The sequence below is a fragment of the Drosophila hydei genome, unplaced genomic scaffold, assembly GCF_003285905.1.
Source record: "Drosophila hydei strain 15085-1641.00,03,60 unplaced genomic scaffold, DhydRS2 tig00008116-arrow-pilon, whole genome shotgun sequence".
Classification (NCBI taxonomy): domain Eukaryota; kingdom Metazoa; phylum Arthropoda; class Insecta; order Diptera; family Drosophilidae; genus Drosophila; species Drosophila hydei.
This window is the reverse complement of record NW_022045829.1, coordinates 1,515,212-1,542,081: the sequence shown is the minus strand read 5'-3', so window position 1 is coordinate 1,542,081 and position 26,870 is coordinate 1,515,212. Positions and strand designations below refer to the sequence as shown.

Sequence of the window (26,870 nt, the reverse complement as noted above, 5' to 3'; positions counted from 1 at the left end):
CAATAGCAACAGCAACCAAAAGTAGGCAACAAGAATGAAACTGTTCAGTGACGCCAACGCACATTGAACCCTAGCGTAGCGGACTGCGGGGATGGTCTTAATGCAAGATCCCGTTACTTGTAAGGTTACCCCTCGTGGAAAGTAATCCCCCTGTTAGCCGGCGTTGCGAATAAGACTGCCAAAAAAACAGTTTCTTATTTCTTCTCTTTGTTTCTGTTTACAAAGCTCAACTGTGAATATGACATATGCTCTCTTGAGTTCTCTTACAACTCCACTCAAATGAATAACTGCACTTATTGAGATTGAAAAAAGTGTACGGTTCCAAAGACGTGTCATTGCACAGTGGGCAGTTTCAATTAATTTTCTCATTAATGTTATACGTTTAGCTTGCGTGCTTCATTTTTTTTGTTGTCCTCGCCAATTCATAAGCGATATCGGTGAATCGGAAAGTTTTACTGCTTTACTGTAAAAAAATGATTAATGAATGAAAGTTTTTCCAGCAGACTTCCGTTATACTTTCACGTAATAAACACGCTACGACATATTTTTAAAAATAACATTCACAATTTCGAAAAACAATTTATCAAACAAAACTAATAACAAAAGTGAACAAAAAAGAAGAAATTAGACAAACAGCAAACAAAAGGCAATATTATAGAAAGCCAGAAAAGAGAAAAAGGAAAAGACAATATTTGTTTTTAGTTTTATTTTTTATTTTCATTTTTATTTTGGCACACAATGAGCCAAAGTTTTGATAGTTTAATGCACGGTGGCGGCGGTGGTGGGCGGCGAGACTATGCGGAGCGACAGTCCTCGGAGGATGTGCCGGATTCGACGGCAACAACAACAACAACAACGACAGCCGGCGATTTAGCCGCAAGCGCTGCTGGAGCAGGAGCAGCCACTCTGCGAGATGATGAATTCAGCGAGGATAACAATTTCGAATCGAATTTGCGACGTCGCAAAGGCAAAATAATATCCTGTGCCAAGGAGACAATTGAGAATGGTAAGCCTTATACGTATATACCAAATGAATATATATATATATATAAATATATCTTTGAAAGCAAGCGATCTCTTTAAAAATCGTTTTTAGTGCGAAAGATCTCTTGCTATTCAAATCCTATTCAATGTTTGTTTTGCCTTAGCAATTTACTGTTATTATGATGACTATGTAGTTTGCCCATAAGCACACCTTTCTAGCACGCAAGCCCCCAAGTCTCTCAAGAGCTTTAGCAGAGCCGCTAATTTCGTTGTTTGTTAATGGGCCAACCCTTATGCTTGGCACCCTTAAGCTAAAGTCATAAATATCATATGGATTTCTTCAATGTACTCGTGTGATATGGAACACACGCAAAGCCCTCCACATCCTTGACCCATTAAAATTAATTTACCATCTAAAGTTAATGTTGGGAAATTACCTACGAGTTTGCTAGGCATTCACATGTGGGCGTTTGCATCAATTGAATTTAAATTAAAATATGAAAATAATGAATCTTAAAAAAAACTCTACTCTTAGTTCTTAAAAAATGTAGGAATAAAAGAGATGACGCTTGCCTGTGTTTTGCCATTTAAGCGCGCGGCAAAAGAGTATTTATTTCGAGAGGGCAGTGTAAGAGAGCAAGAATATATTTAGATTTGCCGAGCTTTACTGCCATTGGCGGAGGTGATCTACTCATGGTGAGTCTATTGGATATGTGTAAAAGCGAAGGCCCTGCTTTTGCTGAAATTAAATCGTTGTGCAGCTGTTCGTGAAGAAGAGAGAGAAGAGTGTATCTGTAAGCACTTGCCTGTATTTTGGCGCGCTTACTGAGAGCATTTGTTCAAAGACCGTAAAGTATGAGCGGCAGCGTTGATGCCATTGGTGACGTTGCCGTTGATCTCCCTGTTTTGAGTGACCATTGTAGATTTATTGAGAGTGCAGACTTAGCGCTGTACTCTTGGTGCACTTTTAAATTAGTTTGTGCGCGTCTGCTGTGGTGATCGGTCGTGTTAAGTGCGCGCTCATATAGAATCGAAATAAATAGAATATAATTTGAAAGGAAGCTAATAATTTTCAAGATGCTGGTTTAAATAAATATTATCTATATTCGAGTACAAATAAGTACATATTAAATAATAACTAATAAAGTATCGCATATCTTGCTGATAAATATTTTTCTCTCAACAAAATGACACACAATTGGAATGGACTAATCTTCTCTGGCAGGAAGAATCAAAGAGAGAGAAACAAGTAGGCGAATTTAAGAATAAAATGAATAGTTAATAAGAAGTTCATTTCAATTGAAAAGTAGATCAAATTAATCTTGTAATTCGCGCTGCCTATAATAATATATCATTTTTTTTTCAGTTTTATTTTTACGATTAAGCCACACTAATTTTTTAAACTACCCACGTTTAAGCACAAACACAGATGCAGTGTGTTGATTTCTGCTCTGTTTTTAGAAATATCTTGGGTTTACGAAGACCAAAAAGAAGAAAAAAATTCAGACATGACTTTTAAACTTTGTTCGCTTGACGTATAGCCACGCTCTCAGTCCTGCCCACCCAGCCACGTCTTGCCCTGCGAATAGACATACAAGTAGAAGACGCAATTGCATCGCGTGCGTTGGCCTGGCGTGAAAATTTAAAAAGTTTCACTAGCAATTGGGCACTGGCGAAGCAAAATGTAAGCAGCTCTTATCGATTTTCTAGCTGCGATAATGTCTGGCGGCCATTAAGGCAATCGTCAGGCTGCCTACCACACCTCCTATGCTCCCCGGCAGTTTTTATCATGTACTCTATATTTGCCATCACTGTCACACAATCCTACCCAGCCCCCACGTTGATTGTCTGTGCCCCATTGTCCGCGCTTAGTGTTTGTTTTTGTCCTTTTGATGATTGTTTTCGTTGTCAGCCCTATGAGCAGCGGCCCCTGTCTGTCGACGTGCTATCCATCGAGGCGTCACCCGCAGACGTTTTACGGCTCCTCGGCGCTGGCATTAGATTGGCATTGCCTTCTGCTTTATTAACCCCTTGGCCTCAATTCGTTTGTTGTATGTCGACAAATTACTATTTCTCTGTTCTCTCTAAATAATGCTTAAAGTATTCCACTTGATTCACTTGTTATATAATTACCACTAAGTCAGGTCATTTATTTAAGTTAAGTTTATGGCATGAAAAAGTTTAAGCTCAAGATTTTCTCCAAACAATTGAAAAGCCATTAAAGCAGTTTCCCAAGCAGAAATCAAAATTTTTCAAATGCTAATGGATAAATAATGCCCGCATCTCGCCGCCCTTGACATTATGTGAGTGAGGTGCAATAAAGGATATTTTCTTGTATCTAGTGAAAGCAATTGAAACGGGTATATTCGTAGTTAAAACAGGCAGCATTGGGACGACTTAATAAAGTACATATAACAGATTTAGCAGATTTTAAGCTGGTTCTGGTTTATGTGAATGCCTTGATATTGACAAGAATAAAAACAACTTGAAATATTATATATATATTACCTCAGATTCTAATCGATTAGAATTTAATGCAGATCGTACACCTATCCTGGCTTAAAATAATCAAAATAAATTTTTGATTCAAATCTGAATCAAATCTGTTGCTAACATCAATGAATTGGTCTATATAAGGTAACTTTCCCTGGAGTTCAGGGTAGCTCCTAGTCGGGCACTCTCGCTTAGAACTACTCATGTTTTTTTATACATCTATTTCAACTCAAATTGCAATCTTCAGGCAAGTGTCCAACATTTTGTTACGGTTTATGAAAAAAATCAACAAATATATGAAAAATATGAGAAAGCTATATGATATATATATATATATATTGTTGCTTTTACAGCGTTGCACAATGAAATGTCAATATTAAATTTAATGAAAAACTACGTTACCAATGCTAGGCAATGCAGATCAGAATGAAAGTAAATTTATATATACACGTATATAAATTTATAGAATAAATTCTTAAATATAATTTGATATTAAGTAAATCCGATATGAATAAAATGTTTCAGCTGTCAAGTAGAGCCATTCATGGCCAAACTGAATCATTGGCTTCCGTTGAACCTTTCATGGTATTGGGTCTATTGTACGTTATGCTCTTCACATATTTTGCATATGAATCTACACAGTGAACCCATCAAAGCCGATTACATTGGCTCGATAATGAAGCAATGCTAGCGGCTTATTGATGCTTTGTGTGTGGGCTGTGAACCCGAAACTCAACTCGAAATAATATTTGCATATAAATTTTCGTATGCCAGTTGGTTGATGAGGGCGCGGAAAACGTTTTGATATGCAAATTTGAGTTAGATATTGAAATGTAGAATAAACTTCTGCTTTGTTGTATAAACAGCAGCAATGTCCTGCGGATTTTCAATTAATCTGTATTTATTTAAATCCGCTTAAATCAACAATTTGCTAGAATAGAGAAAATTACATCAGGCAGTTCGGTAAAGGTTTAAAGAATTGATGGAGCTTAAACTGATGTAACATTTATTTTTCAATTAATTATAGAAAGCTCGGAACACATCCAGAATATGCACAAGAAAATAACTAAAGCGGTCTTTTAACTATAATATTTATACTAACAAAATATTAAACTGATAAAGAGTCTATTTAACAAAGTATGTAACGGACAGAAGACGTGGCAGACCCCATAAAATATATATATTCATGATCAGCACGACGAGCTGATTCGATATAGCCATATCCGACTGGCAGAAACTTTGAATGTTTTTGCCAGTATACCATTTGCATTTTTCGATAATAATCGATAATAATCGATAATTTGATTTCGTTTTTTTCCAAGAAAAACATATTTCATATGGAGTATAAGTTCAGGGTATCTCATAGTCGGACATGCCCGACTAGAGCGCACTTGTTATTATTGCTCACCAAACTCAAATTCAATTTAAAACATTTGTCAATAAAAGTTGTTGAGCAATGCAATGCTTTCTTTATATTTTCAATATATATTTGTCTGGCAAGATCTACAAAGCATAGCAAATGCTTGTCCTGTGGCTAAAATATCCCTCATCCTTCATCCGTCAGTCTTCCTTCTGTCTTCAACATGTGCAATTGGATACATCGAAAGTTTTCATCTGCATGCTGCCTCCAGGCACTCTGTAAATCTGCGCTCAGTCAGGTGCTCAGTGAACTCCTGTTAGCTGCAATATGTTTCCATACACTGAACGAAATAGAAGAGAAAAAGTTATCTAGAGAGAAGTTCAGATTTAGATTTGGGCCATGCATTGTACTTTAGTTATAAATTTATATATTTTTCTTACAGTGCATTTACATATATGCAAACTACCTTTTATTTAAACATTGACTGACAGCAGCTGCTAAGCCCAAGCCGAAAAATTCGTTTCCAGTTCAAATGTTTCAACTGCACAGATACCAAGTCAATGCCCAACATCATCAGCACCATCATCATCATCATCTCTGACAGCCTGTGACATTGAGAGCAGCTTAATTTCCGTTAAGCTTATGCTAAGCTGCATCTATATATGAGTGTGTGTGCGCGCGTGTGTGTGTGTGTGTGTGTGACACCTTTGATTGGGAGGCTAATGCGATTGGTTTCTGTCAACGATGTTTCATGTTTTAATTTCTTATTGATTAGCATCACGAATGCATTACGCAGCGCAGCAGCAGCTGCCTCTTTTGTTCCTGTTGCATGTGAAGCTTGTAATTCAATTTGAACTGTGAATGTGTTAAGCGAATTCGACTGTGGATCAAACCGTTTTGGACTGTTAAACGTTGAGAAAGGGAAAGCAGTATATCTATATAGAAGGTTCACTTGATTTATATATATATTTCCCATAAGTTCATAGCTCTCTCAATGCTTACTAGAAACTTCTATGTACTTCACATTTTGCAGGGTATTTTCTTTTGTCTGGTCTTAGCCCCAATTTTCATCCATCTGGCTATCTATTCATCTATTCATGTGTTAACCGTGTGCAACAATTTCCTGTTGGCAACTGCTTGTTCACATGTGGCACACGTAAACCAAATCCACTTCAGCCACCAAAATCCACTTCCCTTTGAATTCTGCCTTAAAGTGAAAATTTCTTTTGGCAGTTTCTTTCTCTTTCTCTTCCTCCTCTCTTTCTCATCCCTCCAAAAGCTAATCTCAGCCGATCAATCTGCATTTTTCACATGCACATGCACATGCTACATATATATAGACATTGTTGTACTTTTATGCCCATGTCCGGCGGACAGCCGCAGGATGAGAACAAAAGAAACTAGCGTAGAAAGTTGCAGCAGTTGCTTTCGCCAGTTACCGTCTCCTTCGCCTCACCTGGCCAACCATAGACTACCTGAGACTGGGCAACTTTTACCCCCAAGCCCATTTCGTTTGCCGTAAAATTGGGCAAAAAAAAAAGATTTATAAAATATAGCCAAGCATTTGGTTGTCTCTCTATTTATAAATGAATACTGTGCATGTGCCCAAATATTTTGGCATTCTGCCAATTCTCGGGCAACGCGCTTGCTCCTTCGTCATACATTTTCAAGTAACGGAGGGAAATCGAGAATAATCAATGTGAACAAGTGAACATCGTAGGGAAACTCTTTTGACATTGCAGCAACAGAACTTAAAGTTGAGGGTTCTTAAGATCTGAGAGAGAACTGTGAAATGCAGATTCCGTGAAGGTGGGCTCAACTAGCATTTACACATATATATATTTTCAATTTGCAAATGATAATAGAGAGTTTAGGATATAATTGTGTAGCTGTACCGATGATTTTCTCTACTAACGATATCTTTAACATTTCCATGAAATCGATTAAAGCTGCAGTTACTTGAGCACATCTCTTACATTTGAAAGGCCACAAAATTGGATATATATACGAAAATATAAAAGACTTTCTTACATTCTACATCTCTAACATTCCTCATCCCAGAAAAAACTTCTATTTTCATATATGGAAAGTTGTGTTTTGGCTCTAATACTCTTTACGCTAGTTATGAATGTTCTATATTTATATATATTTATTTATAAGTGCTGGTATAAACTATTCGAACACTGCCGCCTATGTGTTATAGATTTTATATTGAGTATATTTAATACAATCTACATTTGATTAACTGTCTCCTATGTTACATTCATTAACAAACATAAAATAATCGCTTTAACATGCATTTTACTTAAACATGTCGCTTAACCTTTAACCTTTTAGACTGAACCCACAACCAGCAAAGTAGGCAACGCTTTTTTCCCATTTTCGCATTGCAGTCGTGCACTTAAAAGTAGGCAATAAATTGAATTTATTTTGATTATTTCGCCCAGGACATGCCATAAATATGACATTATCGCCACGTAGCTGCGTCGCCTCTGAGCACTGCAAAATGTTTCGACATTCATCATGCGCTTCATGTGGCGGCGCTCATGTTGTTGTTGCTGTTCCGCCATTAATTCAATTGAATTTTTTGTCGCCTTTTTCTCCTATAAATTTCATATTATATATTTGTTTTTGCAGTTTATCATAGGATTTATGTTAATGTTATGCCATTTTTTATTTCGCTGATTGAATTATTTAATTTAGAAGAAACAAAATTAGTTGAATATTGAATATTGTTCTTTATCCATATATTTATATAAATATATGTGTTCTAGTCTGTTAGTTAATGCATTGCTACGCAATATGTACACAAATATCCTTGGTCAACAGCTCAGGGATTGGCCTTTAAGTGATGTTTGCTGTTGCGTGTTCTTTCTATTAATTCTTGGCCCCACACATAGTTTCCCCTTTGTCGTGTTTGCCCAGTTGCTCAACACATGCTCGAGTGTCAGTGATTCAATTGTGTTTATCCTATTTTTTTCTAGCTGTATAAATATAGGAAACGTGCTTGCAAGCTGATTTGCTATTCTCTAACTACACTTATTTGCGTAGAATGAATATTTGAAATAATAATTTGTAGTTTATCAGCATATATTTTACATGTGTTTCATGTTGTACATGTTGTCTAATGAACTCAAATGTGATTTGCGTCTCAAAGTTTTGTGGATTCAGCCACAAATTTGTAGCCGGAGCTCAAGTTTTCTAGACTTGCTGTTGGCCTGTCGTATTTGAACGTTGTTTGTGTGATGCCCATTAAAAGCTGTAATCAATCATGTTTTTTCCTAGGCTCCCTACATATCTCTAGTGCCTTGTGGGCGTTGCTAACAACGCTCATAAATGAGATCAGAAACAAGTTGGTCAATTTTAGGGCAAGCTGTGTGCAATGGCTTGTAAAAGCAATTAATCAGACCATTTTTTGAGCCGGCTTTGTTGAAATTGAGGCGTGGCGAATTAGTATCAAAAGCTGAGCTATAGAAGCGTGAATGTGAACATAAAGATAGTCGTAAGGGAAACTAAATATAGCAAATTATATTTATACCTAACTTTGTTTATTCCTGTTTAAGCTCTGGCAATTATATATAACACAAGATTTACGCAATCTCTCACAATACACATATTTAATCAGCTTTTGATTGTTATCATCAATAAACAAGTCAACTTCCATTAGGCTTAGACCAGCTCAAGCTCTGGGAAATGCCAACAAAACAGAAACTGATAATCTGTTAAGTTAGCTTTTAACGCTTTTGAAATCTTATCTCAAGCTGTAATGAAGCTTAATGCCCACGCCGAGCCCTGCTGGCCTCGGGCAGTTGTCAGTTTAGGTAAATGTTAAGACATAATTACAAATTATGCGCGCAAATTAAATAATAAATCTCGTCCTATATTTATAATAAAAATCCACTTAGCGAGGCGGAAACTCAGCACGAAAGGCGAAAGGTGAAAGGTGCAAAAACGGAATGAACTCAAGCTGGCGTAAGGATATTTAGCTGTGTGTGTGTTGCGGATTATTTTCTGGGCGCGTTGATGTTATAATTCAATAGCCTAAACGTATTTCAGCCAGGATATAGAGAGATGTGCTTTAATATTATAATTGCTTTAGACAAATGTTGTTTGCCAGTAACAATTTAATTTTGCTTAATTATGTTTAAAGTCCTGCCAGGGCAGACATGTGGTCGCCTTTGGCCGCAAACTTGTGGCTTAACAGCCAAATACACACACACACAGACACGCGCTCACACACGATTGTTATGTACGCCGCTGCGTATACGTAATATGCGTACACGTAATCAGCGTATATTTAATGTGACAGTCATGTTAGGCGCCAAGCAGCGCTTTTCGTGTCACTCAAGAGCTTTGCTTATACCCTGTATTGGCGTGCAGACCTGTGACGGGCAGCATATGCCACAGACTTGAAAATAATTGCAAATATTTAATATTAGCTCAAATCAGTTTGAGAATTTGTTGATTTCTTTTCCGTTAAGAGTTGCTTACAGAGTATCATTAAGTCGTTAACATACGACTGAGTAATTTTTATTTATACGTACGCATTTGAACTGACAGTTGCGAGTTGTTAGGTTTTTATAGCTGTCGCTTGAGATTTTGATGCGTCTGTTGTAGCCAAAAAGCCAACAAACAGTTGACAGATTTGCCTGTATCTTGTGCACTTAACAAGTTACCAATTGAAATACTTGTGCATTGATACGCAATCGGATTAGGTACTTGGGGCAGCAAATAAAAGAAAATTTAGCTGTTGAAATCTTCAGTTTATTATGTAGAGAAAAGTATAGACTTGGGAGTTATATAATTGAGTATGTAGATTAATATTATTAATATAAATTTATATTAAATATTTTTAATTGAGATAAAATATATTATTGAAATTCTTAATATATTTTGCGTCCTTTTCTCACTCAATCGCACAAAGTTTCTCCTATTATATAAAAAATTAAATTAATGTTCAAAATTTAAATTTATTAATAAATATATAAAAAACTTATGTTTAAAAATATAATAAGAAAAAAATTTGACTATATTTACTCTTGGCTAAAGTTCATCAATTTCTGTGAATTAAAAAGTCGAATATTTTTTAAGTTCAAGCTGAATGCTCGAGAGTTCTTTTATAGTTCCTTTGGTTATTCGTCTTATTCGTTGTTCTTTCCTTCATTAAAAATAAATTATATTCTATATTTTCTTTTGTCGTTTTTCATTTCGCTTTGCAACTACATAATTTCGCCTTTGTGAAATTGAAATATGCTGCTGCAGAATTTTGCACAAGTCGTTAAAGTTTTTGCTATATTTTTTGCTTTCGCTATGCCCTCAGTCCATATTTTGCCCTTGCCTTGCCATGCCCTGCGAGTTGCCCTTTGGCGCCCAAGGGACTGCAGCGTTTGCTTACTGTTAAAAGTTTTTCAACTCATTAAGGTCTTAAGATGCGCATGCAGGTGACACTTACCATATATATAGCATTCTATATAATATTGCAACTATATACAAAGAAAAACTAAAATATAATTCCTAATTTAAATTATGTAAGTTTCAGATAAGATTTTGCTTACTTGGCAAATGCGAATCCAATTCTATTGTAAATTCCTTGTATCATAATATTTGTCTATTATTAAGCTCTTGTTATGCCAACCATTTAGACAATTTTCTTTAACACTCAAGCATTTCTAAAACTTAATCTATATTAATGTCCACAATAGTTGCCTCCATCAGTATCTGTCCCGCTCCGAGTGACAATGCTTGCTTTCAGTCTGATTATCAATTGTGCGCTTCAATTATATATGCAGATCCAATCAATAAGTTGACATCACTCGTTCAAGAGTCAGCAGCGTCTCGTTTTTATATGATAGTCCCACCCCCTCCATCGTCCCCTCAATTCCCGCTGGGGTCGCTGTCCGACTGCTGGTCGTTTTGACACTTTGAGTGGTTTTAGTTGTCAGAGTGCTGCAAGTGTGAAAAAAGCGTCGCTATGAAAATTCTTTGCATAAAATATGTGCACTAAAGGGTCACAGCAGTGAGCCAGAGCTCTGCTTGGGGAATTTTTAGCAGGCAAATATTATTTGATTGAGGCAAAAGGCAAAAAGATTCGAAAAGATTGGCAGCGAGAACACAACTTGAAATGGAGAGCAAAAGCTGGGCATAAATAAATGAAAAGCTTCCACTTTAATTTATTGTTATTTGGATGAGAGAAGAAAAAGAAGAGAATCCATTGAGAGTCTGTAGGAGACTTTAGATCAGCATACAGTTGATAACAATTTTTATATAAAATAAATAAAAAAATAATAATAAAAATAAAATCTCTAGATTTAGAAAGAGGAAACACTAATCTATTATTATATTAAACAAAGATCTTCATCTTAGATAAGAGAATATTTATAATATTTATATTTTACACATGGGCACCATAAAGTCGTTTCGGTAAATTGATGTCGGTCCGGTGTCTGGTGAAGAGGATTCCTGTCTCTGCGAGCCGACCTCTACCACTTTACCGTCGTTGTCCTTTAATGGTATTTGTGGCACATTTTTATTGATGCACTGAACTCTTCGAAGTGATTAAGTGTGGCATCCACTCTTATTTGTGTGGGTGCCACTTGGCTCTCCCTGACAACAACAGGGCGCTTTCGCTTTTGCTTTTGCTTTGCTTTTGCTGCTGTGCAGGATTAAACGAGGACCAACAAGGACTAACGCTTGGTCAGCATAAATTAATTACATTTGTGTGTGTCTCTGCAACACAGGCAGACATGAAGCGACAGTTAAGGCGGACAATGTCAAGTGTTGAATATCATGTGCTGTGACCGAAACGACGAGCGAGTGTGCGAATGTGTTTATGGTCTACTTTGTAGTAAACTATGCATAGCCATCAAGTGAGCTTGAGCTATAAACTTTTAAATGTTATGTGCAAAATTATTACATTATAATTCCCTTGAGTCCTTTCTAGTATACATTTTTTTCCTCAGTTTTCTCGCTGAAAATATCTTAGCTATATCCACTGTCTATTGCTGCCTCTTTACAATTTTAACCCCTTGCCGTCTTTCTCATTATATCATATATCTATTGATCTATCTATATACCTATCTATCTTATATTTATTTATCTATCTGTATACCTATCTATCTGTTTATCTATTTATCTATCTATCTATCTATCTATCTTTCTATCTTTCTATCTTTCTATCTTTCTATCTTTCTATCTTTCTATCTTTCTATCCTTCTATCTTTCTATCTTTCTATCTTTCTATCTTTCTATTTATCTATCTATCTATCTATCTATATATATATATCTATCTATCTATCTATCTATATATATATATCTATATCTATATCTATCTATATATATATCTATATCTATCTATCTATCTATATATATATCTATATCTTTCTTTCTTTTGCTCTGTAAATCTCTCTATAGTTACAATTCTTACTCATGCTATATCCTTACCTCTCTTTTCATCTCTATATTCTTTTATAGTTTAGTTTCTGTCCCTCTTTCTGCCTCAATCTTGGTATCCCTTCTTCCATTATAAACTTCGTATCATTCTATGTGATTTTCATTTTGGAATATCTCTTTAAATGTAACTATTTCAACAATATATTAACTATTTTTATGACGATATAATTTCTTAAATAAGAAATCACAATTGGTGTGATTCGCTAATGATGACTTCGTGGCTGTTCGTTGAACTAGTTACCTTCGCTGAGCATTAGCAGAAGTACGTAATTCGATTTCAATTATACGCATTTAGTTCGAGGCGATTAAGCCACATAGCGTTAAGTGCGCAATTGCTAATGAGTTTCTTTCGTCAGTTTAGCTGCTCGTCAATGTCATCTGCGTTCAGCTAATTAAAACATAAACTGTTCCCGCAGTCAGCTTCGAGTGTGTTCGCAACCGCTTCGTCCCGGCACACGCAATTACATGGACTTAAGTTAGTTGTTGCCAGCAACTGATTAAATTTGAGCCATTTGCTGGGTGTTTGGGTGGCTGGACGGTTGGCTGTTGGCCTGACTGGTTGACTGGCTGGGTAGGTGGCTTACGCAACGCTTACAAATTACGCTGCTCGATCCCAATTGCCTACAGCGTGAAGGCAACCAAGGTCTTTGCTACGCTTCAATGCGCTTTCAACGCCCGCCCCAAAGCCGATTTCATTAATTATTCAGGACACCGTTCGGTCCAGTCTCCAGCTGCCTGCTGCCAGCAGCAATCTTCTGTATTTCATCCGATATCCGGACAGCTCCAGCTGCAACAGATTTTTAGACGAACTCATTAACTGCCACTTTTTAACTATGTCAACTGAAGCCCACTGATGTCCATTGTTCTAGTCAAAATATATATATGTTTTAGATTATCGCATGAGCTACGCTTGATGGACTTGCATTAAATATTTTTCAGTTAAGAGTCATGCTCAATTGGATTTCGATAAAGTTATCAAAGGCTACGAGTTTAAATTTAAATTCACATTTCAGTTAGCTTAGTCGAAGTTATTTTTGTAACTAAACTTAGCTGGATTAGAAGCAATTTAGCAATTGCAATTTAATTAAAATCAAGGGACCAATTACAGCATATTCTAAATTTATAAAACTCATTAGGCAATTTGACTTCTGGGAGTCACTGATTAATAAATTCCAAAAATAAAATCAAAGCTAGAAAGACGCACATTCATATATATATATATATATATATATATATATATATATATATTATATATATATATATATATATAATATATATATATATATATATTATATATATATATATATATATATATATATATAGCCGTCTTTATATACATACATTTTATGTTTATATATTTAATTACATATTTCCGGCTTGTCCAGACCATGAATATCTCTCAATTTGGTTGCTGCCCACATGTCAAATAAGCTGCAAATTTCTGTTTGCCAACCACCAGAACAAATTGTCAACGCAAATTTCAGCCAATAAACCACCCAAAAATATGCGAAATATACAATTGCTAAAGCTATTTTACTATGCTGCCCGCATACGATTCTATTTCGCAAGGGAACAAGGATTTCATCGCACGCCTCGCTCATAAAATTCAAACAAATCTCACGCACAGCATCTGCCCACGCATCAGTATACAGTGCGTTTCGTTTAGTTAGTATATATATTTAATGCATGAGTAAATGTGTTTTAGCATATGAATGGGGATTTCAGGTCCATTAAATGTAGAGCTTATCAGATACGAATACAAAATGAACAGTGAGCATAATGTAGACAAAAAACACATTCATTGTGTAGAAATATGCCACTTATATTTTAAATGTTTATCGAAATTAATCGATTCATGGTTAATATCGATTTGTCACTTAATTAAACTGACGAAATGGTTCGTTAGCTAATTAGACTACTCTATATGCTTGACTTGACGTTTATTATATTCTAAAAAAGAAAATTATTATATTTAAAGTTATCGATAATAATCGATATGCGAATTGATGGACAATACGATAGACTTTTAACGAAGTAGGCAACTTTATAAGCTTCAAATGTTAGACTTGTTAAAATTCTTATTAATATAAAAAGCTATCGATATTTATCGATCATTAATTCAAATAGTTCTTATTTTAAGAAAAAATTATTTTATTTATTTTGTACTATTTAAATAGTCAGCAAAATTAAAGCTATCTAAAATCAATTCTTGATAAATATCGGTAATTATTATATAACATAAAAGTTAACGATCATTATTTATGTAGCTAAATCTAAGTATATCAATATGTGTTTCTTATCAGTAATGCAAATCTTTTGCTCTCAATGGTTTACTCAAATCTGAAACATTACCAAAGAACCATTAAAAGCCCGTAAGAAAACAATATATTGCGAGCATGAACCATTAAATACCAAGTGCTGGCCGCCTCTTGAGCCAAATTAAACTTGGCAGCGACGGAAGCAGCTATAAAAGGTTGCAAATTGCATTTGACATTCGTTTAATGAGAAATGGAAGCTGTTGATAAGCAAAAATGCAGTTTGAGGTCGACTCTTGCTGCCGCAGCAAGTTGCCGCTGCTGTGCTCTGCCTGCTATCAGTTACGCCCCAGACCTTGGACTTACGCTCATAATTAATTACGACCTCGCGTATATATATAGATATCTATATGTATATATGGTAACAAATGCTAGATAGCTGCGGACATGGCACAGGAAGTGCTTCACTTGGCTTTTTCCTAACTTTTGGTGGCTGTCATTAGTCAATTTGTTGTTGTTTTTCTTCTGATTTTTTCCTGTGGAAGGGCTCAAAGTTGATTTTGGTTTTTTTCCAGTTCTTCTAATTAAAAGTTGCGGTAAATTTTTGCGGTTTAATATTTACCTTGATATATGTTTGTTTGTTTGTTTATTTTGCTATCCTTTAACCCCTGCACTATTTGGCATACCTGTTCGTGGTTATGCAACACAATTTGTGTGACGCAAAAGTGCAGGCTGTGCGGCTTTTTGTCTCTCGTCTATTTGAACTGTGTCATGTGGCTGCTTGACACATAAGCCCGAGAGCTTTTCTATAAATAATAAAACGAGATTTTAACTATATTTGCTTGCTGCACATGCATTAAAAGTGTTTGAACTTTTCTTTTTTACTAAAACTGCTTGATAGCTAGCTGACATTTGAGAGTAAAGGTTACGCTTGCAAGGTTGATGTCAATATAGAATTTCTAATGCATTTATCTATCAGCATTTTGCTACCATCCACTATTAGCTATCAGCTCACTGTTGACTGCGATTTTGGATTTATTTCATAAAGTTATCAAAGGGGTTCGTAAAAATAACAAATATTGTCCACAACTCCTAAAACAACTCTCGCAGCTGTAAGTGTATGCTGTGCTGTATATCGGCAGCTGATAGAATTTTTGTTACCTGCATTAAAAGCAGTTTTTGTGCTGGCGCCAATTTTCCATTGTTTCCACTATAATTCTCTTCTTTCAGAACTTTTTGCTGGATATTTTTTTTCATGCTTCGCTGCTGTCCATAAATTTACATTCGCTGTAAAGGAAACAAAAGAAATTTTAAATTTTAAAACAAAAAAAATACGAGAAGCAGAAAGATATTATGCTAGGAATAACCCGTAAATGTAATTTCTAAATTTAATAACAAGTAAAGGAAAGAACATAAAATTGTGGAAAAATTAGTTAAATTAAAAATTAGAATAGACTATAGTTAAATCTGAATCAAATTTTGTTTCACAATAAATTAAAATTAAAAAGTTCAAAAATTTTATGTTCAATTTTTTTATATCAAGATATTCGAAAAAATAAGAAAGAAAACTAAATTCTTTTACTAATTGATTTTCACTGCTTTTCACACTTAATCTCTATTTTATTTTTTTCAGCTTCCCGCCAACTACGCCGTAAAGTGCCATACGCTGGCCATTTGATGACGCCGCGTCGCCTTTGGCTCAACAAAATACCCACACAATGCGATGTGGTCATTGAATTTCCAGAGGATGCACCAGATGAGGCATTGCGATGGCTCTTAGCCCGCATACGCTCGCAGCCGCCAGCTGGTCTCGGTCTGTTGGTCCAGGTCAAGGCACACGACAGCTCCAGACGCAATGCATTCTATGTGAGCGCTCCAGTTAATGTGTAAGTGGGGAGCATCGGCCATTAAATTTATTAAAATAAACTTTACCTTAGGCAGATAAGATATAAAAATTTGTAGATTAAATTTAATGAAATACAGGTGTTAGCTACCTCTTTTACAACCACAGCAGATCAACTGCTCAAATAGCACAGATTTGTCTAGAGAAAGGTTAAATTGATGGCACTGCTAGATAACTGGTATAACAAGCAAGCGTGCTCTAGTAGGGAGTGTCCGACTAGGAAATATCCTGAACCCTGTACAGAGCTGGTATTTCCATCATTCTAGCATACGCGTTTCTAGCTTTTGTGCTCAAACACAGCCAAATTTAAACTCTTTGAGCCAACTTAGTTAACATCTATCTAACATCCAATTAACTCTTATTTCCCGCAGCCTCTTCAAAGCCGCTGAGGAGGCACGTTTGCCGAAACGCTTACGTCCTGATTTGGGCGGCGCTTTGCGTGAGTTCACGACTCGCGAGAGTCATTGCTTTCAGCAGTTGCGTGGCGATGTAGGCAGCACGGCGCTGTTCACCTCACAGGAGCGTCAGTGGCTGGTGCTGCAGGTGTTGCAGGGCCTGCGTGCCGGCTGCAGCGATATCGATGCATTGCAAGGTCGCGCCGCTGTTGCCGAGGGCCAAAGCATTGTGGCTGCTTGGCAGGAATCGGGTCTAATCACACAGGTTTTTCCGCTGCATGAGACACGCTCGCTGGCACAGCTGCAGACGCACTGGGTCAAGCAAATATTTGCGCCGCAGCCATTGGGTAATAGATGCATAAAGCATTTTTCTTCATATATATTTGCATATGTTAAGCATATTCAAATGTCGTTTCAGATGACATCGCAGCCTATTTTGGCGTTAAGGTCGCACTCTACTTTGCCTGGCTGGGGCATTATACGTGCGCGTTGGGCGTGCCCGCCGTCTTTGGCACCATACTTTATTGCATATTGTGGGGCAAGGGTCAGACGGCTCAGGATATGGGCCATGTGCTGTTCTCCCTGTTCAACGTGGCCTGGGCCTCGCTGTATCTGGAAGCCTGGAAGCGTTATTCCGTCGAGCTAGCCTTTCGCTGGGGCACGCTCTCAACGCCGCCCGAACTGCTTGAGCCGCCGCGGCCACTCTATAAGGTGTGAATTGCTTGAAGCACAAACTGACAATTGAAATTGAAAACGAAATTTAACTTTTTTAAGGGCCCGCTGGAGGAGAACAATGTGACGGGCCGACTGGAGCCGAAGGAGGCGCCCGCCTGGCAGCGACGAGCCTTTCGCTATCTGGTCAGCTTTCCTGTGATTGGACTGTGCCTCTGTGTGGTCTTTGCCGTTATGTTTCTCATGTTGCGCTTCCAGGTGAGTGGAGCTTTGAATAAAGTATATTTATATAAGCTTAGTTTTCGGTTCGCCGACTGCTAGAATTTTCTTGCAAGCAAAGACGTTGAGAGGAAAAGAGAGCAAAGCCAATATTATTTAAATTTTAAAACAAATCAATTTTGAAATGTAAATGGAAATGTTAATTGTTTTATTATTTTAAATAAGCTGAAAAGCTGAAATTATTAACATGTGCTTGTACTTTGTGTTTAAAGTTTGATCTTTAATATTTCTGTATATTTTTTATTTATTACTTATACGACACATTGTACTTATATAAATCAAATTTTGAGTTTTGCATTTAAAAAATTATATCAAAATAATTCTAAATATATAAAAGTTAGTGCTCGCTGTTTCTCTGTCTTGCCTCTCTCTCTCTGTCTCGTACCTACTAAAGCTCTAACTGCAAGGCTATTCGCTATTTATTATTATATATATTTTGACATAGTTCCTTTTACAAAAATTTACTTGGTTGTTACACAGTGCGTATAATTAATATTGTTTTACATTTTATGACAAATCCTATTACCTATCCGCTTAAGCTGCCTGTGTGGGTGGTCGAGTGGTTGTGTGTGTGTGTGTGTGTTGATTTTAATGTCTTTTGTGTGTGAGGGAGCGTGTTTATCAATTTGCTTAACGGTATCCTTTCGCATTTCATTAGCGAGCGCATTTGTAGTTGTTGTTGCTGTCGTTAACGCTTTTACGAGCACACGCATATAAGCACCTGCACACACGCACATACACACGCACACACATCTATTTTGTTGGCTTCCGTTTGCTTTTTGCTGCGCGCAGGTTTTTTGTCGTTTTTTTATGTTTTTTGCTTGTTTTTTGCATTGCAACAAAAACCGAAAAAAATATTTAATACCGTACGAATAGAAATAAAATACAGTAAAAACGTTATTTATCCATACATCACGCCTCATTGAATTGTTTTCTTTCTGTTTTTGTTTTTCTCTTTTCCGTTCGTTTGTTGTTTCTTTTTCCACAGGATTGGCTGGATCATCATAAAATACCCGATAGAGGAATTGCTCAATGCATGTATAATTTGCACAAGGTTTTTATTGATTTCATTTAACTTTTATTCTTATTACGAATAAGCATTTTTTTCGCTCACACGTCATGTTGTAACTGTTATTATCATGTCACAATACTTACACGCGCGTAATGCATAAAACAGGGCTTAACACGAATTTTATGCGCTCACATTTTGTGGTATATTTTTACGATTACCTTTTTGGAGGAGGGCGACTTAAATTTGATAAAATACCTGAGCATATGTTGAAGGAATTTGAGCTTAAATTCTGCTAAATTTTTATATATTTTTTGCCTATTTGTAGTAGCATAAAACTCAACGGCTTAAGCTCAAAAGCTGCTCCGAATCTCTTGGGCTCAGCGCAGCCTTTTTAGGTTCCTTTTCTAACGACAAGTCACAGCTCAAACATTAACTTTTTTAATATGTTATATTAAAGTGTAATTAGAATGCACCCAACATATTGCACTTGCCGTCATTCATTATGTCACGTTCTTTGTGCGCGGCTTTTGTCAACGAGCTGAAACATAAATTATGAAATTCAGTTGGCAGCTGGGCTAACTACCTGCTTACAACAAGCTGCTAATTAAGTTGAAAATTATGCAACAATACAAAAGAGACGAACACGTGCACACTCACATGTCCAGAACAGACACGCCAACCACACACACACACACAAACGCACACTCACTCGGAAGTGCTGGCAGTTTAAAAGCGCAAACCGCTTTTGTTCTTGCGTAAAATGTGAGCCAGGTTTGCTGGTAAATGGTTTCATGCATTGTGCGAGTGTATCATGAATACCCTGTAAATCAGCTGGCTAAGAGGTATATTCGTTTTGGGCAATAAGTACGACTGAAAGCTCGAAATGTAATGTTAAAGTCTTGTGAATAGTTTTAAATGAAATTTAATATGCGTGGAACTTTTTGTTTCAATATAGACTCTATGATAAATGTATATGGGCTGCAGCCAATACAGGGTATTCTTATAATACCTAATCAATATCCAATATAATATTAATTCATGAAATATTTTATGTCCTTCATAGAATAACTATGTTATATCACATCACAGTTAAGAGGGTATCCTATAGCCTATAACCCTTTAAACTTGAGACGTACCATACTTGAAAGGATATCTTATAGTTGATAATTCCTGACTTACTGCAGTAATAGTGAAACTTTTGCTGTATCTAGGCTAGACTGTGACTGTTTATAAACATAGCATACTTTAGAGGGTATCTTCTAGTTGATAAAACTTAAATTTTTGTGAGCCTAAAGTTGAGACAGATTCTATAGAAATCAGTGTAGACTAGACTTAAATAATTTTCATATAATTATAGCTGAAAGTGCTTCAATATGTCCAGCATTGCTATGAAAATGTGGCTCAACTGCTGCAGTAGGTCGAACTATAATAAACTAATTAAAATAATAATAATGTCTCAATTTAAGTAGTATCTTCTAGTCCATAATTATATGTTAGTGCCAGCAATTGAAGTGGCTTTTAATTGTCGCGAGTTAGCCCAAGAGAGGCGGAGATATAGCGCAAATGTCTGTTTGATCTCACGCCCCGCACAGCTGTTCATGAAAAGCAACTCTCACAACGGATATATATCGTAATGGAATCAAATTAAGCTTCAATTTGATAAATGAAGTGTTTGGGTGTGTGAAATAATTGACCTGCTGGCAAAATGAAATGATGTATTAAACGAGCGCCATCCGCTTTGCCACGCCCTTGCTCCCTATTGGTAATAAGTTGGCTTAATTTAGTGTAAATATGCACTCATTAGTTTTATAGATGTATATATATATTTGATTTGGTTTTGTTGCGTTAGGATTGGTGGGACTCGAAGCTGCCAGAGGACAGCGTCTTGTGCTGCCTGAGTGTGATACCCAAGGTGCTGCTTGCTGGTGCGATTACCCTGATGGATGAGGCCTATTTCAAGCTGGCCGTTTGGCTTAACGACAGAGGTAAGATTTGCACATATAATATTCAAGCATATATTACAATGTCAGCTACTTTTCATCAGAAAATTATCGCCTGCAATCGAAGTACGAGAATCATTTGATAGCGAAGGTTGCGCTGTTTCAATTTGTCAACTCGTTCCTTTCGCTCTTCTACATTGCCTTCTATCTGCGCGACGAGGACAAGCTGAAGGAGGTATTTGCATGAATTTGATATCTGTGCAACTTTATATTTTGAATATGCTCTTTTTTCTTTAAGCAATTGGCTGGCTTGCTTATCTCGCGTCAAATCATTGGCAATCTACGCGAATCGGCTATACCGTATGTCCTGGAGCAATGGAAACTGGCCAAGCTAAGCTTTAATATGTGGGGCGCTCTTAGCCCCACACAACATGTAAATCGCAGTCTCGCCGAGGAGCTGGCCACCGCCGAGGAGAAGCTCAAGGCTGAGGCATCTGCCACAACTAAAACTACAGCAGAAGAGCAGCAGCAGCAGCAACAGCAGCAGCAGCAGCAGTCCGCTAATAAGCGTAACATTGGACAAGCTGAGATTGAGAGTTCTCTATATAAAGTAAGAGTTATACAGAAACTTTTGCTTAGATTTGTATTGTAATTAATAGATGATAGGGGAAAGACTTAAAGAATGTATAGACTCTTATGGTTAGAATTGTATTGTTATGAATAGATTATATAAGAAAGGTGTTTAGAGATATAAATTATAAAATGTATAGAGACTATTGCTGGAATGTGTTCTGTAAAGAAGAGCTTATAAGTGAAGGAAGTTTAAGGACGTTAAGTAAGCGATATATAAAATCTTTTGATTAAATTTGTATTATAAAGAGTGTAGAATACACAGCTCTAGAGATTCTTTGCAAACTAGAATTGCAGATCGTTATGAATGATTTATGAATAATTTATATTGCTTTGTTGGTACATAGAGTCAAATTAGAAGCTGATTCAAATATATTATTGAATTCCTTAAAGAAAAAGATTTAGTTCTTAAAAAAGTTAACTAAGCTTATGATAGTCAGTTGCAAAACTCATATTTATATATATTTATTTATATTTATAGTCTAGTATATATTGTGCATATGATTATAAGTAAATGAAATGACTCTTGTCAAACCTATCTCAAGCATATTTCTACCATTGCAGTACGACGGCACGTTCTCGGATCACTTGGAGATGCTGGTGCAAATGGGTTATGTCGTGCTCTTTTCAGCTGCCTTTCCGTTGGCCGGCATTTGTGCGTTAATTAACAATCTGATGGAGATACGCTCGGATGCGTTTAAGCTGGCGCATGTGCATCAGCGTCCGTTTGGGCAGCGTGTGGCCAACATTGGCACCTGGCAGAATGCGCTGAGCATTTTGTCGCTGGCCGCGGTTATTGTCAACTGTGCACTGATTGGGCTATCCGGGCAGGTGTCGCGCCTCTGGCCCGGCCTGACCACAGCGCAAACTATAATTTTAATAGTTACACTCGAGGTGAGGGCAAACGGCCAATATTTTATATATTTGCGTATACATAAAGATTTCATGAATTTCGACTGTTTTATGTGCAGCATATTATGCTGGGCTTGCGGCAGGCGCTGACTTGGCTGCTGCCGGAATTGCCCTCGTGGTTGGCGGCGGAAATAGCACGTGCCGAGCACTGTCGCCGTGAGATGCAGTGCAAGGGCACCTCGCCGCGACCCACGCCGCCGACACCGCCGTCAACCACATCCACGCAGCCGGAGCAGGAGGGCACTGGCGCCGAAACCACGCACGATCAGTCCATGGAGAGTCAGCTAGCTGAGGATATGCTGCTCTATGGCCACGAGTTGGGTGCCAGCTATGGCCGCAGCATTGAGGCGGATGTAAATATATATGCGAATCGTGACTCTTCGCCAGACTCGCCGCCATCGCAGGTGCGTGCAATGCGAACATACTTTCTCCATATAGTATATATACTTAATGACTTTCAGACCAGCACCATACTCATAAGACCGCTGCATGAATCAACACCGCCGCACGGTGGCGCCTCGCTGAGCAGTCTGCATCACGATGGCAATGGGTAAGGGGCTAAGCTGTTAAGTATTTTGCACACGCCAAGCTAATTAAGACCCATTCAATGGCCGAATAATATGGCTGGCCTTACAAACACACACACACACAAAATCACATTGACATATATATATCTCAGACGCGCACTGTCAACGATCTAAGCATTTTTATATTATAAATATTTAATACTTTCTTATCATTAATTCCTTTTGCAATGGACTCTCGTCTTATTGTCATATTATGCATTTGCCCATTTTATTCATTTATTTTTCGATAACTTTTATAGCGCTTGTAAAAGTTGTAGGCAAAAATCGCAATTCTTTATACCGGAAATACCGCCATTTCTTGGATATTCGGTGCGCAATTTGAGTGCTCTGTCCCCGCACAGTCAGAGAATGCAACAACAACAACAGCTGCTTAGCGGGTAAATTGTGTGAATTAATTAACTTTAGATGTGTGTGTGTAAAGCATAAGACGCACACTACAAATTCCATTTGTGAACTTTGCTGTGCTGTGCTCTAATTTGTTGCTGTTTGTTGTTGTTTTCGCTTTCCAAAAAAAAAAAAAACCTAAACAAAATGTCTACAAAATTTTTAAACATTTCTCTACCAATTGGCCAAAATCTTCACTTTACAAGCTGCTATGTACATATATATATTTATATATTTCACTTGTTTACTATGAAAAGTAGGGGTATTCCTAACTGAAAATGGAATACCTTTGCCGTTAGACTCTTCTAATTTTCCACACTTTCTCTATATTTTTCTTTACTATTTTCTTTATCTCTCGCTTCTGATATGGCACTTTGCAGCGCTTCAGCTAGCACGCTAGCTCTGAACTCTGCCGCCGCCAGCTACGCTGCATCGATGCATATACAAGAAATACCGCCGTTCCGCAAGAAATCGAGCGATTCGGCTGATCAGACGGGCAGCAGCACAGGCAGCAGTCCACAGCGCGCATCGATGCGTCAACTGCAGCAGTTAACCCACCAGCAGCAACAACTACAGCAGCAGCAGCAGCAGTCAACTAGAATTGCAGAGATTCCGCCGTACAGCAAGCAGCGTAAAATATCCACAGAGAGCGCTACCAATTTGCCGCTGAGCGTAAGAAATAGCACTATATACATACTCACATATATATGTAGATATATATACATCTAGATATATATATATTTCAATACCATTAAATCTTTCCCTTTCACACAAACCGAATCTTAGCTAAACACACTCAACTTGTGCGTAGTTTGACAAACAGTCAAAAATCTCGTTACCTGACTGTAAACACCTAACAGCTCCCAACTACTAATCCTAGCGCTAAGTAGTATTATTATTTATTATTATTATTGTTATATGACAACAACTAAGCAGTGAAAAGATGCTTGTAACTCGATGTTGTGAGTAGTTGAATAGAAACTAGGCTTAATAATTGTAATTATTATTGTAATTGTGAGATTTAGCATAATCAATTAATTAGCCTAGAATTAGATTAATAATTAATATTAGATGTCTAGAACTTACAACTTTATTTAATGAAAATAAGTTTTATTATGTAATGTACGAGGTCTGCCCAAGAAGTATTGTGAGTTTCGAACTTCCATGCCTTATGTATTTACGATTTTCGATTTTTGATTTTTTTGTATGTCCTTATGTTGTCACTTATGTTAAAAAAAGTTCGAGTTTTTGAAGGCTCAATTCATTTTTGTCAGCTGAGTGCTGCAAAGGGTTCACTTTGATTTTGGTCTATTCCAAAAAATAATGTAGCTAAATCTAAATAATGTAGCTAAATCTAAATAATGTAGCTAAATCAAGACTAGCTATGAATTCTACTCGTTCCCAAACTGAAGATGAGAGGGCAATGCTTAGCTACGATTCAGCAGATAAAAGTGGCAACGAAGCGAAAGCTAAACAAAGATTTATTAAAAATAGATATTCCTGAGTAAATACGGACTTTTTTGGAAAATCAAAAAATTGGCGATATTTTTTGTTTTAGTTTCTTCATAAAGTAAAGTTTAATGGCCATACGCTAAGCTTTAAGCCTCGTTTTAATGAGCTGCTTGAATTTAGAATATATGCTTTTCTCGATAGAGATAAACATGAAGATAAAGAATGACTGAAATCTAGTTAAATAATTGTCATACTGTTGCATGCCAGATACACAAGGAAAATACTTAAAAGATCACCCAAAAACATATTTTAACTTATATAAAACATTACTAAATATGTATTTTAGGTATTCTATATTATAATACTAAACTTAATGCTATAGTATATGGACTATATTGCTCCATATATAGTCACACAATTCTCAGCTTACAATACCACACAAAAACCGTAAACAAATAAAGGTTACTCTAACAAACTGTTTACTGTTTAAAGGATAAACTACATATAAAACTTCACGCACCCGAGTGGATGTCACGCTTAAAAGTGAACGACAATGCGAACCTCCATAGAAGCATAGATTGTATTGCCAAGGTAGTGAAGAGCTGTCTAAACCGATATACATATATGTTAATCGATGTGCATACAAATTGGGTTCTGATACTGCCTGATCCTATATATATATATAAATATATATGTAAAGATATAAGCTGTTGTCATTGTTGTTGCTCTGCAATTGAAGCTTCATTTTGTTCAGAGTTGGACTCAATTTGCAGGCAGCCATAGTAGATGTATATATATATATCTGTATAATACTGAAGGTTTGAATGGGGCATGGCATTTGCTTTGTGTCACACCTAAAAATCAATTTCACGCTGGCTTCAAGTACTCATCAGCTCATAGTCTATGCATGAATCAAGCTTTAAGTGTGTGTGTAGTTGTAGTTTTAGTCTGTGCTATGAAAATCAAACTTAATCCTTCCTTTCATTCCGTATATATTCGAAACTCAAGGAGCTCGGCAACAATGCGGACAACTCCGACATATTGAAGCCGGCGCCATCCTGGAGCAATGTGGCCTTGAAGACAGGTGCTCCGGGCATTATGCTGGCCACGCCCTCAGCTGCTCAGCAAATTGTCGCTTCTTCATCATCATCATCGGGCGGCGGTGGCAGCGTTTTTAGTCCAAGTGGTGTGGGCCCAGTTGTCGCCGCCGCCGGCAGCAGCAGCGGCATCAGCAATTCACAGTCACGACCCAGTGTGGGCGCTTTATCCAATTCCTCATCGAGTTCATCTCATAAGCAACAGCAGCAGCAGCAGCAACAACAAGCGAAGCAGGCAAAGGAGGAGCGGGAGAAGGAGAAGGAGCAGGAACAAGCAGCAGCAGCAGCAGCAGCCACTGCATCCACATCCGCTGGCAATACAGATGATGAGACAAAGGGTGAGCTCTCTAAGCCCTTTGCATATATTAGGACTAATTATTCATTTACTTGCCAGCTGCTGAGTTGGCTGCCAAGAAATCGCGGCTCAAACAAAAGCTGGTTAAGAGCGCGCGATCTGTGGCCATATTCTCGCTCAAGCTTAAGGAACGCCGACAGCGCGAGGCGGAAAAGGCAGCCACAATTGCTGTGGAGCATGCCAAGGTAAGAGATTCATGAATTTCGCCAGCTACAATAACTAAGATTTACTTATATTACCTAGGCTCTAGCTAAGCTGCCAATGCCTCAGCCAGTGGGCGGTGAACTGTCTCTAATACCCATCGAGCATCTAATACAAATCGATGATATCAAACCAGCGATCAAGCCAGCAACAACAACAACAGCATCTGTTTCGTCGAGTACACAGGCCGGCTCCTCTATGCATTATCATCATCAGCAGCAACAGCAGCATTATCATCATACGGATAATTAAGCTAAACCAAAATGCCGAAAATTAGTTAAACTTAAAACGCACATTGTAAATAGTCTTTTCTATGCACATAGTACCCATATCTGGTCCATGTTTTAGAACGATCTCTCACTAACATATTGATGATATGAGCAATTTGCTGAATGTGTGTCTTGTCCAGAGTTGGAAGTAACTAAGTAATGTAAATGTATTTACTACTTAATACACTAACAACAAGCGACTAATTACCGAAAGTTATTAACTAAAACATAATATTTCTAG

At 37.2% G+C, this 26,870-nt stretch overlaps 1 protein-coding gene across 4 annotated transcripts; it reads left to right on the top strand.

Moving 5' to 3' along the window:
* Positions 1–676: 676 nt before the first annotated feature.
* On the top strand, positions 677–26,870 carry LOC111598975 (anoctamin-8). 4 transcript variants are annotated; one of them, XM_023314471.2, is made up of 18 exons: positions 677–1,006; positions 16,175–16,427; positions 16,816–17,186; positions 17,258–17,550; positions 17,614–17,769; positions 18,779–18,844; positions 20,652–20,787; positions 20,847–20,977; positions 21,041–21,352; positions 21,937–22,266; positions 22,344–22,688; positions 22,746–22,834; positions 23,111–23,248; positions 23,636–23,927; positions 25,200–25,298; positions 25,716–26,142; positions 26,199–26,344; positions 26,403–26,870. In XM_023314471.2, exons 1-18 carry the CDS (start codon positions 739–741, stop codon positions 26,610–26,612), a joined length of 4,062 nt encoding a protein of 1,353 aa, XP_023170239.2. In that variant the 5' UTR covers positions 677–738; the 3' UTR covers positions 26,613–26,870. The 4 variants fall into 4 exon arrangements, with proteins under 4 accessions (XP_023170239.2, XP_023170240.2, XP_023170241.2 ...); XM_023314472.2 differs by lacking the exon at positions 18,779–18,844; XM_023314473.2 differs by lacking the exon at positions 23,111–23,248.

What these genes read in the sequence shown, in the direction of transcription:
- LOC111598975 (XM_023314471.2), top strand. Translation starts at nt 739, where the DNA reads ATGAGCCAAAGTTTTGATAGTTTAATGCACGGTGGCGGCGGTGGTGGG. An exon ending in TTGAGAGTTCTCTATATAAA is followed by an intron (nt 21,353 to 21,936) that starts GTAAGAGTTATA and finishes CTACCATTGCAG; the next exon opens with TACGACGGCACGTTCTCGGA. An exon ending in CTGCATCACGATGGCAATGG is followed by an intron (nt 22,835 to 23,110) that starts GTAAGGGGCTAA and finishes TAACTTTTATAG; the next exon opens with CGCTTGTAAAAGTTGTAGGC.